The 15397-nt window shown below is 32.6% G+C and overlaps 1 protein-coding gene across 2 annotated transcripts in view; it reads left to right on the top strand.

Moving 5' to 3' along the window:
- The window catches only part of PCDH15 (protocadherin related 15), a 730119-nt gene that overhangs the window by 540517 nt on the left and 174205 nt on the right, over positions 1 to 15397 (top strand). For both annotated transcript variants that reach the window (XM_039871826.1, XM_039871827.1), the window contains exon 18: positions 1692 to 1820. In XM_039871826.1, coding sequence (XP_039727760.1) covers positions 1692 to 1820 — 129 coding nt within the window. The remainder of the gene's footprint in view (positions 1 to 1691; positions 1821 to 15397) is intronic.

Genomic DNA, 15397 nt, shown 5'->3' with positions numbered 1-15397 from the left:
TGCAATCATATAGTATGTATTGTGTTGTAAAGAAAACTTATAATATGTACTTTTGCACTCAACCTTATGTTCATGAGATTCATCCAAGTGATAACTTGTAACAGTACTTTGTTCAGTCTCGGTATTATATATCATTCCATTGTATGTATAAAACACAATCTATATAACCATCTACTATATGCAGGCATTTAGATTGTTTTCAGGTATTGCCTATACAGCACTGTTCTCATTGTCTTTGATGTGTCTTTAAATAAATTTTATTGGGCTTTTGAATATAGAAATATGTGCAAATAATACTGAATAGCTGTATGTTTTCACAGAAAATAAAAAGCTTATTGATTTAGCCAACATACGAAGAAATAAGCCATTATCAATACCCAAGAATTTCTAGCTACGTATGGTAATATTGACATTATATGAAAAAATATAAAGTCTTGAGATAAAGTTATATTGCTCAAAAGAGAATTGGCTTTTATGTCTGTTAAAATAGGGGCAGATCACCTTAATCCAATCATAGTTTTAATCTGAGTCCTGGTTTAGACCATTACTCAACAGAGTGTAGAACTTCATTGGTTCTAACAGAAAGGATGGAATATTTACCAGGTCGTCTCCTCCTTGGTATTCTGGGAAGTATGGTTTTCAGCACCACAGCCTCATGACTGCTACAAAATCTCTTCAGTTTCACTCCCACTTTCTGCCGAACATTTTAACTTCACTCCCATCACTTCCAAATTAGGAGAAATTGTGTCTGTATTTTCTAAAACAAAAGTTGGGGAGTTCTCTCGTGCAATTTCATCCTGCTTTTTTCTCCTGCTTTGTGTTGTTATATTATTCACTATTTAATATCATAACATAATAGATCTTTCATTTTCAAGCCTAGGGTCCTTTTTTTCTCTAATTTTGGCTTCTGGCTTCTGTGATCTGCCCCACACTGTGACAGAGTTGAATGGAGGGCAAGTGCTGTACTCAGGCTTTGATTAGAGAGAGATTTCCAGCTTGAGTCACATATGAAGATGTTCCTTGATTGTGCAAAAAAAAAAAAGTCATTGACCTCCATACTATTCTCTGGTTGCAAAAGGCCAGGATTTACCTTTTAACAAGGTAGCACATACTACTGTTAGGTTTACCTGCTTATCATTTATACATCTTTTGACTGTATAATCATAAGGTAATCATTTAATTAGTGTTCTATCTGATCCTCAAATTTGTGGCTTAGATGTGAACCTAGAAAATTACTAATGTAGTATTTTCTGGTAGCATTAGCTTACCTTAAATACCCATTTGACCTACAGTGCTATTTTATAATACACTCATTTTATTTTTAAACGGTGAAAAATATAAGCAGTAAAAATTACAGATTTGTTACATTTCAGAGAAAAGGGGTACGTGTGTGTGTGAACAAAAGCTTGCCACTCATAAAATGTAAATAAGATAAAGGTAAAATCACTTTCTAAAAATAAGCCTCCTGGAAATACTTGACATTTTCAAGAAGATGTTTGCCCTCTAATATCATTATTTGCCTTTTCCGTCTGTTTTTTGAGGTGCTTGAAAATTGCAAGCTTCCTTTTTTTTTTTTTTTTGGAAAACTAAGGAATGAGAATAGTAATGAGATGCTTTCAGATAGACAAATGCCACAGTGCACTGACATCAAAATTAAAATAACTCCTTTAACCCCTTTTTTTTTCTTTTAGACCTCAACTGCCACAGTAAATGTGGTGGTGACAGATGTCAATGACAATGCTCCAGTGTTTGATCCCTATCTTCCTAGAAATTTATCTGTGGTGGAAGAAGAAGCCAATGCCTTTGTGGGTCAAGTAAGGGTAAGTAGTATATGTGTTAAATGATGGAGCATCAAAATTACTAAAAGCAGTCAGTGAAAGCACTTGGGTGTTAAGGCAAGATTCTAATAAAGTGCATTTATTCTCAATCACAGTGCTGAAGTCTTCAAGATTTTATTTTTATAAATCAGATTGTGTCCATTTGGATTTAGCATATTAAGCTTGTTGATTTATATTTTATGACCATTATGTAATCTACACATTTATTGATTTGAGAGTATTCTATTCTCATTTAATATATATTTTTATGTTTTAGAATTATAATAAAATATTTTTAAAGAACTATGTGATTATCTATACCATTAAGAATGAATTTAGAAATGCATAGCTCAAAATATAAATGTTTAGGTGTAAATTAATTTGGTGTATAAACATGTCTTTAGCATCACCATATACCTTAAATGCCCAGCACATTCAACACTCATTTCTAAAAATGTTCTCCTGATTCCTAACTGGACATATTAGCCAGTTTCTATGGTTCTTTTGATGAAAGAACCTGGGGTTTTTTTGTTTGTTTGTTTTGTTTTTTAAAGCAGAGACAGTACTTCCTCAGTTGGTCCATGTTTGTTCTTGAATATAGCTAATGTTTAAGAAGCCATGAGGGAAGATTTTGAGGATGGTCTACATATTTTGAAGTATCTAACTTGATGAGGCATCTATGTGGTCTTCAGATAAGGAAGATTCCTTCTCTAGAAAGGAGTGAGATACTCAGGTTTCTTGAGTTCAGGCTTCAGGATCCTACTTCTACCCTGTTAATGCCTTGAATTTTAACAGGAGGTTTCTGGTGCTTTGAAGTATGTCTTCTCTATAATTCAGCCACTCTTACATTCAGACAAAGGGTATGGTTTTCAGTCGAATCTTCTCTCTGGCAGAGAGAGGGTTTCTTTAAATACTGTCTTCCTTCTGACTTTCAAACCATGTCCTGACATTTTGATTGGCTAGTTTGAGCCCCTCCATTTTATTTTTCCCTCAGATCCTAGATGTAACAACTACCAACTCCACAGTCGTTATTATTTTAATTGTCACTGTCTCTTTTAAATCTTGGAGAGACTGAATCAGGCATACATACCCTTATGCCTTTTTCTTATGCAAGTTTACAACTGGATAGAGTCTTGTTAACTGTGCTGTTGCAACATGTGAGAGGGTTTGATACCATGTGGCCAGCAAGCCATTCACCTCCAGAAACGCACAAAATACCTCTGGTGTCAAAAGTTTTACTGCGGATTCTACAAGAAAAAATCTGGATACAAAGATGCAGGTATAAATAATTTTTTGAGTTTAAGTAATACTAATAGGGAATTGAAGCAGTGATGCAGAGAGGAGATGGCAGCCAGTAAACGGATTGCTACTAACCATCTATTATAAGGAGGACTGAACTTAACTCAAGGGCAAATTCTGGAAAATGACAAAAACACATTTTCCAGAATTATTGATCCTGAGAACTAATGGGTCTTACAGATTCATACACTAAATCCTGAGAGTTCTGGGTCACCCATGCTGTGGAGGGCGGCCCATTTTCATCACTTCCTGCCTCCTGTTCAAACAAACAACCAGCTCTCTGCAATTCTGATATAAGGGCATTCGGTCAAAGTGCAGAAGCTAATAGATAGGAAGTTGGCCAGAGAGAATACTTGCTCTGAGGGATAAGTATAAGGCACTAACAGCTTCTGTTATACCAAGCAAACCAGGTGATAAAATCCTTAAAAGGGGCATGTGCAGAAAACATAGAAAAGAGGCAATACTTAAGTTGATTCATGAAGGATGAATACTGGTGAGAAGCAAATTGGGAGGGTTTGAAAACCGTTTAGGGAAAGTAATTGCATGAATAAAAGCCTAAATAAGTAAGAGCATGTGACACATCCTAATTAAAGTAAATAAATGTGCCATATCATAAACATTACTCTATGTCATGGGAAGAAACGAGAGATCCCTGTAAGGTTTGAGATGTGATGTCATCAGAATTTTATTTTATAAAGATTACTCCCGAGTAGATTATAAAGGAATTTTTTTGAAATGTAAATCTTTTTTAAAAAAATTATAGTTGAGATACAACATTACATTAATTTTAGGTGTATAACAAAGTGATTTGACATTTATATACCTTACAAAGTGATTATCACAAGGTCTGGTAACCATCTGTCACTGTACAAAGTTATTGCAATATTATTGACTGTATAACTCATGCTGTACATTATATCTTGTGAGTTATTTATGTTATAACCATAAATCTGCCCTGATTAGTCCCCTTAAATTTTTTTGCCCATTTCAGCCTCCACCAACCTTTGGCTACTTATCAGTTTGTTCTCTGTATCTATGAGAAATCATATGGTATTTGTCTTTCTCTGTCTGACTTTTCACTTAGCATAGTATTCTCTTGATCTATCCATGTTATTGCAAATGTCAAGATTTCATTCTTTTTTATGGCTTAATAATATTCCATTACACACACACACACACACACACACACACACACTACATTTTCTTTATCCATTCATCTATCAATGGACACCTAGGTTGCTTCCATATCATGCATTATAAATAATGCTGCAATGAATATAAGGGTGCATCTGTCTTTCTATCTTTTTTTGAATTAGTTTTTTTGTTGTTTTTTGTTTTCTTAAGATAAATGCCCAGAACTAGAGTTGCTGAATTTTATGATAGTTTAATTTTTAATTTTTTGAGGAACTTCTATACTGTTTTTGATAGTGGCTACATCAATTTACAATCCCACCAATAGTGCACAAGGGTCCTCTTTTCTCCTCATCCTCACCAGCACTCGTTTCTTGTCTTTCTGATGATAGCTATTCTAACAGGTATACACAGTGCTTGATGTTGTCTCAGATGTCCCTTATGCTATCCTTATTCTTTTTAATTCTTTTTTCATTTTGTTTTCTCAGTTGCATGATTTCCACTATTTGATATTCCTAATCACTGTTCCATTCTTCTGCATCATCTGAATTGTTGATTTCCTCTAGTGTATTTTTTATTTCAGTTGTTACATTCTCCAGTTCTACTTCGTTCTTTTTTACATTATTTATCTCTTTGTTGATGTTTTCACTGAGTTAACCCACTGTTCCGTAGCATTTGATGAGCATCTTTGTGACTATTGCTTTGAACTCTGGAAGTAAGTAGATAGCTTACTTCCACTTGGTTTAGTTCTCTTTCTGGGATTTTGTCTTGTTTTGTTGTTTGGAACCTATTCTTTTCTCTCCTAATTTTGCCTGTATGTTTCTATATATTAGTTAGATTAGCTACATCTCCTGGTCTTGAAACAGTAGCCTTATATAGGTATCTGGCGGGGGGGGGCAGGGCAATGATGCAATTTCCCCTGGTCACCAGAACCAGGTGCTCTGGCTGTGTTCCTTGTGTGGGCTAGTGTGGCCTCCTGTTGTGACTGGGCTATAAATGTTATGGACACACTGGCAGGTGAGACTGGTCCCTAGCCAGGCTGGGTGTGAGGCCTGGCCACAACTGTTGTAAGTATTCTGGTGAGCACGGCAGCCCTCCCAGTGCAGCTGGCTGGTGGATTTGACTGCCACTGCTGCTGGCACAGTGGTGTGCAGGATAGGCCTCTGATGTGGTTTAGCTATGAGGTTCAGCCTCAACTGTTGCAGACACACTGCTGTACCTTCATGTCAACTGAGGCTATTCGCCAGATATGGCAGGGCAGGAGGTACTTTGGAGAGGTGACAGCCAGGGTGGGTCCTCAGAAAAATGCTACCATGGAGTAAAGAATGTTAGCAAGTTTAATGAAGTGAGTCAGAAATGGTGGCTGCTGGTGTCAGACCAAATAGTTGGAAGGAGAATTGAAAAGGGGGAAAAATGGCACCTACCAGCACTTCTGTCCCTGGAGAAAGTTCCAACAGATCTCTGCCCCTCCAGCACACATCCTAAAATTAGTCAATATATCACTTTCACCTGTAACCCAGGTGCTTTTCAAACTGCTGCCTCTGAGCTGTGACTTGGAAAGATTGCAACATTGGTTTCCTATAGCTGTTTGGCTCTTCTAGACATAAGCCCTGATAGTTTTCAAAGCCTTATGGGGCTTCTCTTCCTGGTGTACCTCCAAGTTTGTGATATCCCTCCTGCTGAGAGTGGTGGGTAGAGTGAGTTCTGACTAGATTAAGTCTCTGCCCCTCCTACCCATCCCAATGGGATTTTCTTTATATCTTTAGTTGTAGAAAACTGTTCTGTTCTGCTAGTCTTCAGGTTGTTCTCTGATAGCCGTTCTATATGTAGTTGTAGTTTTTGTGTCAATGAGAGGAGGTGAGCTCAAGACCTTTCAACTCTGCTGCCTTGAACCCTAAGCCAGGAACCTTGCTCTTGAATGCCCATTTAGCTCATCCATGAAATGTTGTTTCTTGTATCTGAGGCACAGTTCTTGCAACAAACATGTCTCTTGATTGCTGTGACACTCTGAAATGGGAGATTCTAAATCCAGAAGGCTGAATTAGAAGGCACTTATAATAGCCCAGACATATGAGGCTTGAACTAATATAATCATCTAATCATAATATAATTAAATTATATTACAGTTGTCACTCCAGGATGCTACATTGATGAAAACTGAAAAATTCATTTAGTTATATCTATCAGCTATTCATATAAAATCAACAGGTATTGAAATCATTTAGGAAAATTATCTTTCCAGTTTCTCTTAATTTACTGAGGATCAGAGAGATAAAGCCCACATGAAATATACAAAGAATAACACATAAGTAGACATTAGCATCATGATGAATTTTTATGTAATTTTATTTTTCTTTTATTTTGCCACTTTTCCTAGTGGTTCTTTGTATTTGAATGAATGATAGCATTAAGTTTTTTTCTTTTTTTCTAGTTCTTAAGTTTGATGATAAATGGTCTATTTAACTTATTTCAATATTAAAAATTAAAATATAGATCTTAGAACTTATAATTTGATATAAGCAGTAATCGTCCTGGTCTTTAGGCAATAACATATTTTCTTAAAAACTAAACGAGCTTGAAAGTACAAAGAGGAAGACATCTAAAGCAGGTGCATCCAACTGATTCTGTTCCAGAGAAGCTGTAATGTTCATAGGATGGAATTTTGATACATCATAATGCTCTCCTGTTGCTGCCTAATGGTAATTGTATGATACATTAATTTCATTAAATGACTCATGCTCTACTTATAAAATTTAATTTTAATCATCACCAAAACTATTAAGATATACTTAAAACTAAGATATGTATGGTTAATTATTTTAGTGAATTTGAGTTACTGACTCTGAGTTTTCCAATGATGTATTGGTATGAATAATCCAATATTTGGATTCAAATGCTAAAGATTCTTTTTTATTTATTAAGGTAGCATTATAATATCAAACTTTATTAAATAAAGAATGCCCATAAAGCAATATTTATAGGTTATACAGGGCAAAATAGTTTTATTAGCATATTAAAAAATAAACTACCAGCCAGTAATTTTTAACATTGAATTTGCTATACACAATTATAGTGTACCACGCTTTAATTTGAGAATGCTCTCCATATTGTCAAAGCACTTACAGTAACAGTATAATTGGGGAGAAAAAATAAGTATGAAGAATAAAAACTAACAAACACAGTAAAAATAGATTCTGTGTCTTTGTGAGTATCAAATGTGTCATACCAATTATTTACTGAAAGGAATGAGAAACATCACAAAGAACTAAGGTGTCAGGGTTCATGGAAAAATAAATCATTTGCAGAACCTTAACAAATTAGTGAGATTACCAATTGAAAACAAAAAGAAATAAAGCAGTCAGAAGGATGTGATACAAGACAGAATTGAGCTGAAGAGGCAACATGAGAACAAGTCAATAGTCTGACAATAATGGAATATTTGTTTAGAGGAGTTCTGGAAAATTGATTTAAAACATGTTGAGTTCAGATGTGGAAGGCCAGGAAGGCCTAATGAAATAGCCACTGATACAAAGACTTTTACTTGTCAGTGTAATATTTTGTTTATTACTCTTCACAGTATTTCACAGGAGATGGAATCTACAGGGTCTGTATGCATATTTCTGACTGAACCACAAGCATGGTAATAGCTCATCTTTAGAGTAGGTCTCGGATATAAGAGACCTCGTACCAGCTACTGCAGAGCTCTATGTTGATCCCAGGTCTCTGAGTGTTTAGATAGCCAGCAGGAAGTGAAAGAGAGAGGAAGGGAACGTGGGGGAGGGAGAGACAGGGAGGGAGGGAGAGATTATGCAGTAGAGAAGATATTTTTAAAGTTTAAGTATATATTAATTTACTTATTATTGTTAAATAAGGTAAACAGGTAAACAGGTAAAGCTGGGTACATTGTTGAGATTGTCATTTTAAACAAGTTTGGTAATTGCTTGGATGTGTCTCACAAATTTTATTTATTCCTAACACTGAAGGACCTGCTATGAATAAATAATTCATTCTAATACCTAAGAGGCAGATGAATTTGGTCCCATTATGAACCCTAAGTCTTCAGAAGTGGGGAATCATGACGCTTAGTTCAATATAATGTCTGTCATTTTTATTTGTTTCTCAACAAATGTCTGATGGGTTTGATCTTGAGTCTGGGTTGGGGAGTGAGGAGAAGATAAAGGAAGACCTATTTCAGTAAACACTGTTTTGGATACAGGGTCACAAAGAGAACTTCTTTGTACTTGACTAACAGAATTCAGCATGAAGGAGAATGATGTGATGTTTTTATTTTGGCACTTTTGCCACAGTAGGTGCTTTAATGCATCCCTATGTGTGCATATTTTGGGTGAGTGGAGGTTTAGGAGTGAGAAGTGGACGGAGGAAGCCTTGGAGCTCATATCAAAGCCTTCACGGTAGCATCTTATTGAGGTATTTCTTAGGGACCTGAATTCTTAAATTGTTCATCTCTGTTTTTCACAGCAGCCCTAGGTATCAATGCCTGCACAGATGCCTGCATCAGAGAAGGCATGCTTGGCAATAGTAGCACTTGTTAAGTTTAAACAAGTTCTAAGCATTGTATATAGAGAGAGTGAACTACTTCCCAGCAAACTTCCAATTAATACCTTGTAGAAATTCTTATGCTGAACTGACTTCTTTTATCTCTACGTAACAAAAATAGAGCCCTGAGTCAACAGAATGTTCTTTCAGTTCTAAAATGAAGGAGACTGAATTTATTTAACCTGAAACACAAATGTATTTCCAGTGTGAGATCTGCATGCTAAATCTCAGTTACGATGATGTGGTAGTGATTTAGTTTTAAACTCTTCAAGAACTTTTAAAATCATGAATAAACCGCAGTGTCCAGTAGAGTAAAGATGGTGTAAATAAAAAGAATGATTAATGGATAAAATTTAATCATTTTTACATAAAAATGATATTTTCTTTAACTAGATAATTTTACGTTACACTTTGTTCTCAAATTATCTCCTTTCTCCAAATAACCATAGTCAGACTCTCATTATTTCTCACCTGAACTATTACACCCTTTTACAAACACAGTTCAACTACAGGAGGTATTCCACAATGCAACAAATAAGGCTCACCTCCAGCTACTACTTTTACAACTTTATCTTTTGTAATAATAATCTGCTTATAATTACTAACATATTTTCTCAGAACCTTCCCATGTCTCTTTGACTCTGCTCATTTCTTCTTTCTTCCTTCTTAGTTTAGATAACTCATCCCTGAAAATTCTAGTCATACATAATCTCTTCTAAAACAACTTTTCTGAATTTTCCTATGTGCTTATTTTCCCCTACTCATGGCCCTATATTATACTATGCACAACTTTTTGATAGTACTTACTAAAGGACATTAAATTTACCTATTTATCCAAATTTCTTAAAATCAGAGACTGTGTCATATTGATCTTAGAAACTTCACTACTCAACCCAATATTTGGCCTTTAGAAGATGATAAATTAAATTAGAGCTAATGTATTAAAATTATCAAAAAGTAAATTCCTACACCAAAGATTTATAAACATTATAGAAAGACAAGAGATATAATAAATGTCAACATTAAAACATACATTTTAGTATACCTTACTCACATACAAATACATAAGTTTTCTTGATAAATAGAGAAAAAGTTTTAATATTAGATATCTACTTTTAGAATTTTTGCTTGTGGAATAGTAGACATAGAGTTGATTTAAAAAGCAGTGGTAATGCAAGGAACAACTGAAATTTACGTTGGTATAGAGCAAAATATTTACCACCTGGGAGACAGAGAAATAATAATGAAAGATGTTCCCAGGTATAAGATTACATGGAGGAAAACTGTAACAGACACATTACCAGCCTGTCTGATTATATATTTAGAATTGGGTTTTTCATTCACCTATTTAAAATACATACTCTATTTAAATTATTTTAATATTTATATAAGAAGAAATACCAACTTTTTTGCCTTACAAATCTGTGCTCTGTTCATCTAGTTGTAACTTTTAATGCTACATTACTTATTTATGAGATACAACTTTATGCAAATTGCACCTCTGTTTTAAGTCTGATGAGAATTCATGGCTTATTCACTTAAGTTGGATTCGGCTATTCTCTACAAATGTTGTATAGCTCACTACAATTACACTGACATTACTGCCTAACTGAGGAAGAAGTTTGGCAATCAAATAAAGGTTTTACAGAAAGGATTCCCACTAACTCTGAAGTCTTTTATTAAGTCCACATCTTGTCTTTTAAACTTTAAGAAAAATGTGTAATATATAGAAGGTAATTGGAATATCAATGCACAATTTAATGAATTATTATAAACCAAAATGTAAGTACAACCTGGGTATATAATGCATCACCAGGAAAGTCCCTTGCATACTTCTTTCTAGTTGCAACTACTTTCCTTCACCTACAATTAACCACTATAATAATTTCTTGCTTTCTATTGTACATTTACCAACTAAAAATGCATCCATAAATAATATAGTTTAGTTTTGTCTTTTTTAATGCATATAAACAGAATTGTAGACTATGTATGCTTTAGTATCTTCCATCTTTTATTCATCTTTATCTTTTTAAGATTCAGCTAGGTTTCTGGCTGTTTATATATTTTATTTGCTGTATGTGGCTAGGTCATAATTCATTTTCACATTCTATTATTGATAAATATTTTAGTGGTTTCCAGTTGAGACTATTGTAATTAATGCTGTTGTGAATACTTTTATGTAATTTCCCCTGGTACACATGTGTCTGAGTTTCTCTATGTTGTGAGTGTGAGTATATTTAATTTTATTGAAAATGACAAATTGTTTTTATAGTGACTGTGCCAAGAATTTCGAGAGTTAGTAATGATGCCCATCTGCATTCTTGATGTATCAGTCTTTCTAATTTGGACCAATCTGGCATGGTTTTAGTGATATCTCATTGTGGTCTTGATCAGCATTTCTCTAATGAGATTGAACATCTTTTCATATATTTAATAGCTGCTTCATTTTTTCTTCCCAAAATGCCTATTTATCTCTTATCCATTTTTCTATTGAGTTGCTATTAATTTTTCTTCTTGAATGTTCTTTTTTATCTGTGGGAGTTTTTTATATATTTAAGATATGACTTCCTTCCTGTTACATGTATTTCAGACATCTTCACCAGCTTGCATGTCACTTTGTTAAAGGTGTCTTCTGATATGTAGAGTTTTTAATTTTAAGGTTACCAACTTTATCCAGCATTTTCAGTTATTAGTTTTTATTCTCAGATTGTGAAGATATTCTCTTACATTATTTTAAGAAATTTTTTCTTTTGTTATCTGTATTAGGTCTATTATCTGAAATTAATTTTTCTCTACAATATGACATACAAATTCACTTTCATTTTCTTCTATATAAATACATACTTTTTTAGCAAGAAAACTTTTTCTTCTAGAATTAGCACAGTTTCAGGTCTTTATAAGTCATTAATACATTTTGAATTGATCTCTGTCTATAGTGTATCTATAGTGTAACATTAGGGACCAATTTTGTTTTTTCTTAATGTGGCTATCCAGTTTTCCCAGTACCATTTGTTGAAAACATTATCCTTTCCCTTTTATGTATTCTTGAATATTCTTGTTGAAGAGTGTTTACCTGTACAGGTGTGGATTTATTTATGGGATTTCTGTTCTTTACATTGGGTCTATTTGTCTGTTTTTATGCCATATCATACTATTATAATTACTGTAGCTTTGTAATTTATTTTGAAATCAGGAAGTGTGATGCATCCAGTTATGTCCTTTTTTCTCAAGATTTCTTTGCCTATTCAGTGCCTTTTGTGATTCCATATGAATTTTAGGATTATTTTCTATTTCTGTAAAAAAAAAAATGTCATTGGTATTTTGATAGAGATCTTATTGAATTTCTAATCAATTTGGGCAGTATGGGCATTTTAACAATATTAATTTTGTCAATTTATGAACATGAATTCTTTCTATTTATATGTCTTCTTTATTTTTTATAAATGCTCATTTGTTTTGTCAATATTTTCTTTTTCATCAATGTTTCATCCACAAGAGACAAAGAGACGGAGAAGTCATTATATAATGTTAAAATGATCAACTCATTAGGAAGGTATAATAATTATAAATTTATATGCATACAGTATCAAAAGCACCTAAATGTATAAACAAACATTGAAAGATCTGAAGTGAGATTTAGACAACAAAGTAAAAATAGACTTCAGTGCTCCACTTTTAATCATAGGTAGAACATCTAGACAGAAAATTAATGAGTGGACTTGGACAACACTAAAGTCCAGCTGATCCTGATAGATATAAACAGAATATATATGTAGGTATAGATGTGTATATACCTACACATCTATACCTACACATCTATACCTACATATATAGCTAAATATACGTACTTCTTGAGTGCACATGGAATATTGTTGAGGATGAATAACATTTTAGGTCATAAAACAAGTCTTAATAAATTTAAGAAAATTGCAATTATACCAAGTACCTTTTTCAATTACAATGGGATAAAACTAGAAATCAATAAAAGAAACAAAAATGAAAAATTACTAATATGTGGAAATTAAACAATATAGTCTTGAACAACCAATGACTCTAAGAAGACATCAAAAATAAATTAGAAAGTAACTCAAGACAAATGAAAACAAAAACACAATATATCAAAACATCTGAGATGTAATAAAAACAGTACCAAGAGGGAAGTTTATAGCAATAAATGTCTACATTAAACAAGAAAAACCTCAAATATGCAAGATAACTTTACATTTGAAGGAACTAGAACAAGAGAAGACATTATAATTGAAGCCACAGAAATATAAAGGGTCATAAGAGACTATTATGGAAATTATAAGCCAACAAATTGGGTAACTGAGAAAACCTCCCACAAAATTGTATTGTATTAAATGTCTCTATTTATATGCTATCATACTTCCCTGTACTTTTTTCATAATACACATTAAAATTCAAAATTATTTATTTGAGTGACTTTTAAAAAAATCTTTATTTTGCATATTAGAATGTAATTTTCAGGAGGGCTGGTTAGAAGCCCCACTACATGTTGTAATTGTGTAATACATCTTTACTTTATTACTGCAGGTTATTGCTCCAGTAATTTTAAAAGGCAATTATGGTTTAATATCTACTTTTTCCTATAGTTCAAGTGACATTAGATAAAAGAGCACTGTGCTCTTGCCCTTCTTTACAGCCCCGACACCTAATATGCTCTCCTGTACACATTTGACAATAAATTTGTGAATGAATGAATGAATGAAAGCATGTATGACTGAGTCAAATAAAATTTGAACATAATCTTTTGTATTTTTATGCATTGATATATTTTTTAATATAAGAGGGGGACGAAATAACACTATTCAGAAATTTCAGTTAATATTTACTGAGATGGAAACTCAGTTCCACTCCAAGACATTAATGTGAACAAGGTACATTCTCTACTGTTTTAGAATTTGCATTAGATAACAGAGGTACAAATGCAAATAAATATACATAATGCAATGCAAAAAGTGCTGAGACTGGTATGTACAAAGTAGAAACTAATTTAATTTATCTCAGCATTAAATGATTATATAAATATATTTTTATTTATATTTGTTCATTTGATGTTATTTGATGAAAAAAATAACATTGGTTTCATGTCTACACAAAATGTTCTAGAAAAGTGCTCCATTGAGAAATGATCTTTGTTGTTAACATGCTTTCCTGAAAGGCAAAAGGATTTCTTGTGTCTTTATTCTTTATCTTTTTTCCTACTTTCTATATATTCAAGATAGGCTTTCTAATTTCAAATAGTATTTAGTATTAAGTATGCAGCTCTACTTCAAGGCTTCTTTAAATAAGTTTCTTGCATGTTTCTATTTATATGAAGTTCCAAAAAGGCCTAGTTAAAAGTTACCTAAAATGACAGAATATTGCTTAAGTTTTAGAGCAAGTCATTGCATCCAAATCTTCATATATTGATTCATTCAGCTTTTATGAAACCTGCCATTATAATTGGACAAATGTACAAACTGTATGTGGATTATTGACAATTTTATATAAAATTCAAAATTCATATTTGAAATGTGACTATTAGTCTAAAGGTCATGTTTTCCATCATCTCTCTGAACCTTGTAGTATACTCTGACAGGCCATGCTTTTATAAAATATCTACTTACATAAAATCAATTATGACAAGGAAAATAAGAATATTTTGGTTTACTTAAGATGCTGTAGTTTTCTTTTGGGACAAAAGAAAATTAATTATCCTTAATATATGAGACAATATTAATTAATTATTAATTGAGTAATAATAATTCTTAGTTGAGAAACTAATAATTCATTAATTATTAGTTTATAATTATTTTTTATGTTTTTATCAGTTTTCAACGGTTAATTTTAGGTAATCTGAGCAGATTGGCTTAAAGGATAAGATTTAAGATTTATGGTACATTCCATAGTATATTATCATGAAGATTTGTATATATCATTATAATAGAGAGAGCAAAAAAAAGGTAGAAAAAGCAAAAGTTTTAGAGTGGAAAAATTCTAAATTGGAGTTTTAGTTCTGCTATTTACTAGTTTTATAGATTCATCAATTTATTTAAGTTCTTATAACATCAGGTTTCTCATCAGTAAAATAAGGATGATCATAATGATATGATGATTAAATGTAAGTAAAAGCAGCTTTTAAATTAGAAGGGACTAAACAAATATCAGTTACTATGTGTACATATATATACATATATATATACATATATATACACATATATATACACACACACATATACATAATTGTTTCTAATTGACATGTAGCACTTCATTTGCATCTGCACTCAACATCCAACTTTATTCACAGAATACATTTAGTAACTGAGTATAGCAAAGATTTGACATAATTCTTTGCATTTTAATTTTGTTTCTTTTTAAATAAGTAATTATGACATCTTTAAGAGCAATTAAGTAGCTAGTATTAAGGAATATATATTATGCCTCTTCATATCTCCCACCAAGCATAGTATCTGGCAAATATTACATGTTTAATACATGCTGGTAAAATGAATGATTAAAGTAACAGTTCTGATATTAAGAACATGAAACAATGTAACAACTTAAACCCCCATCAATTAGGTTAAGGGTTG

The sequence above is a fragment of the Pteropus medius genome, unplaced genomic scaffold (assembly GCF_902729225.1).
Source record: "Pteropus medius unplaced genomic scaffold, Ma_sr-lr_union100, whole genome shotgun sequence".
Lineage (NCBI taxonomy): Eukaryota > Metazoa > Chordata > Mammalia > Chiroptera > Pteropodidae > Pteropus > Pteropus medius.
This window is presented reverse-complemented; position numbering and strand designations above follow the sequence as displayed.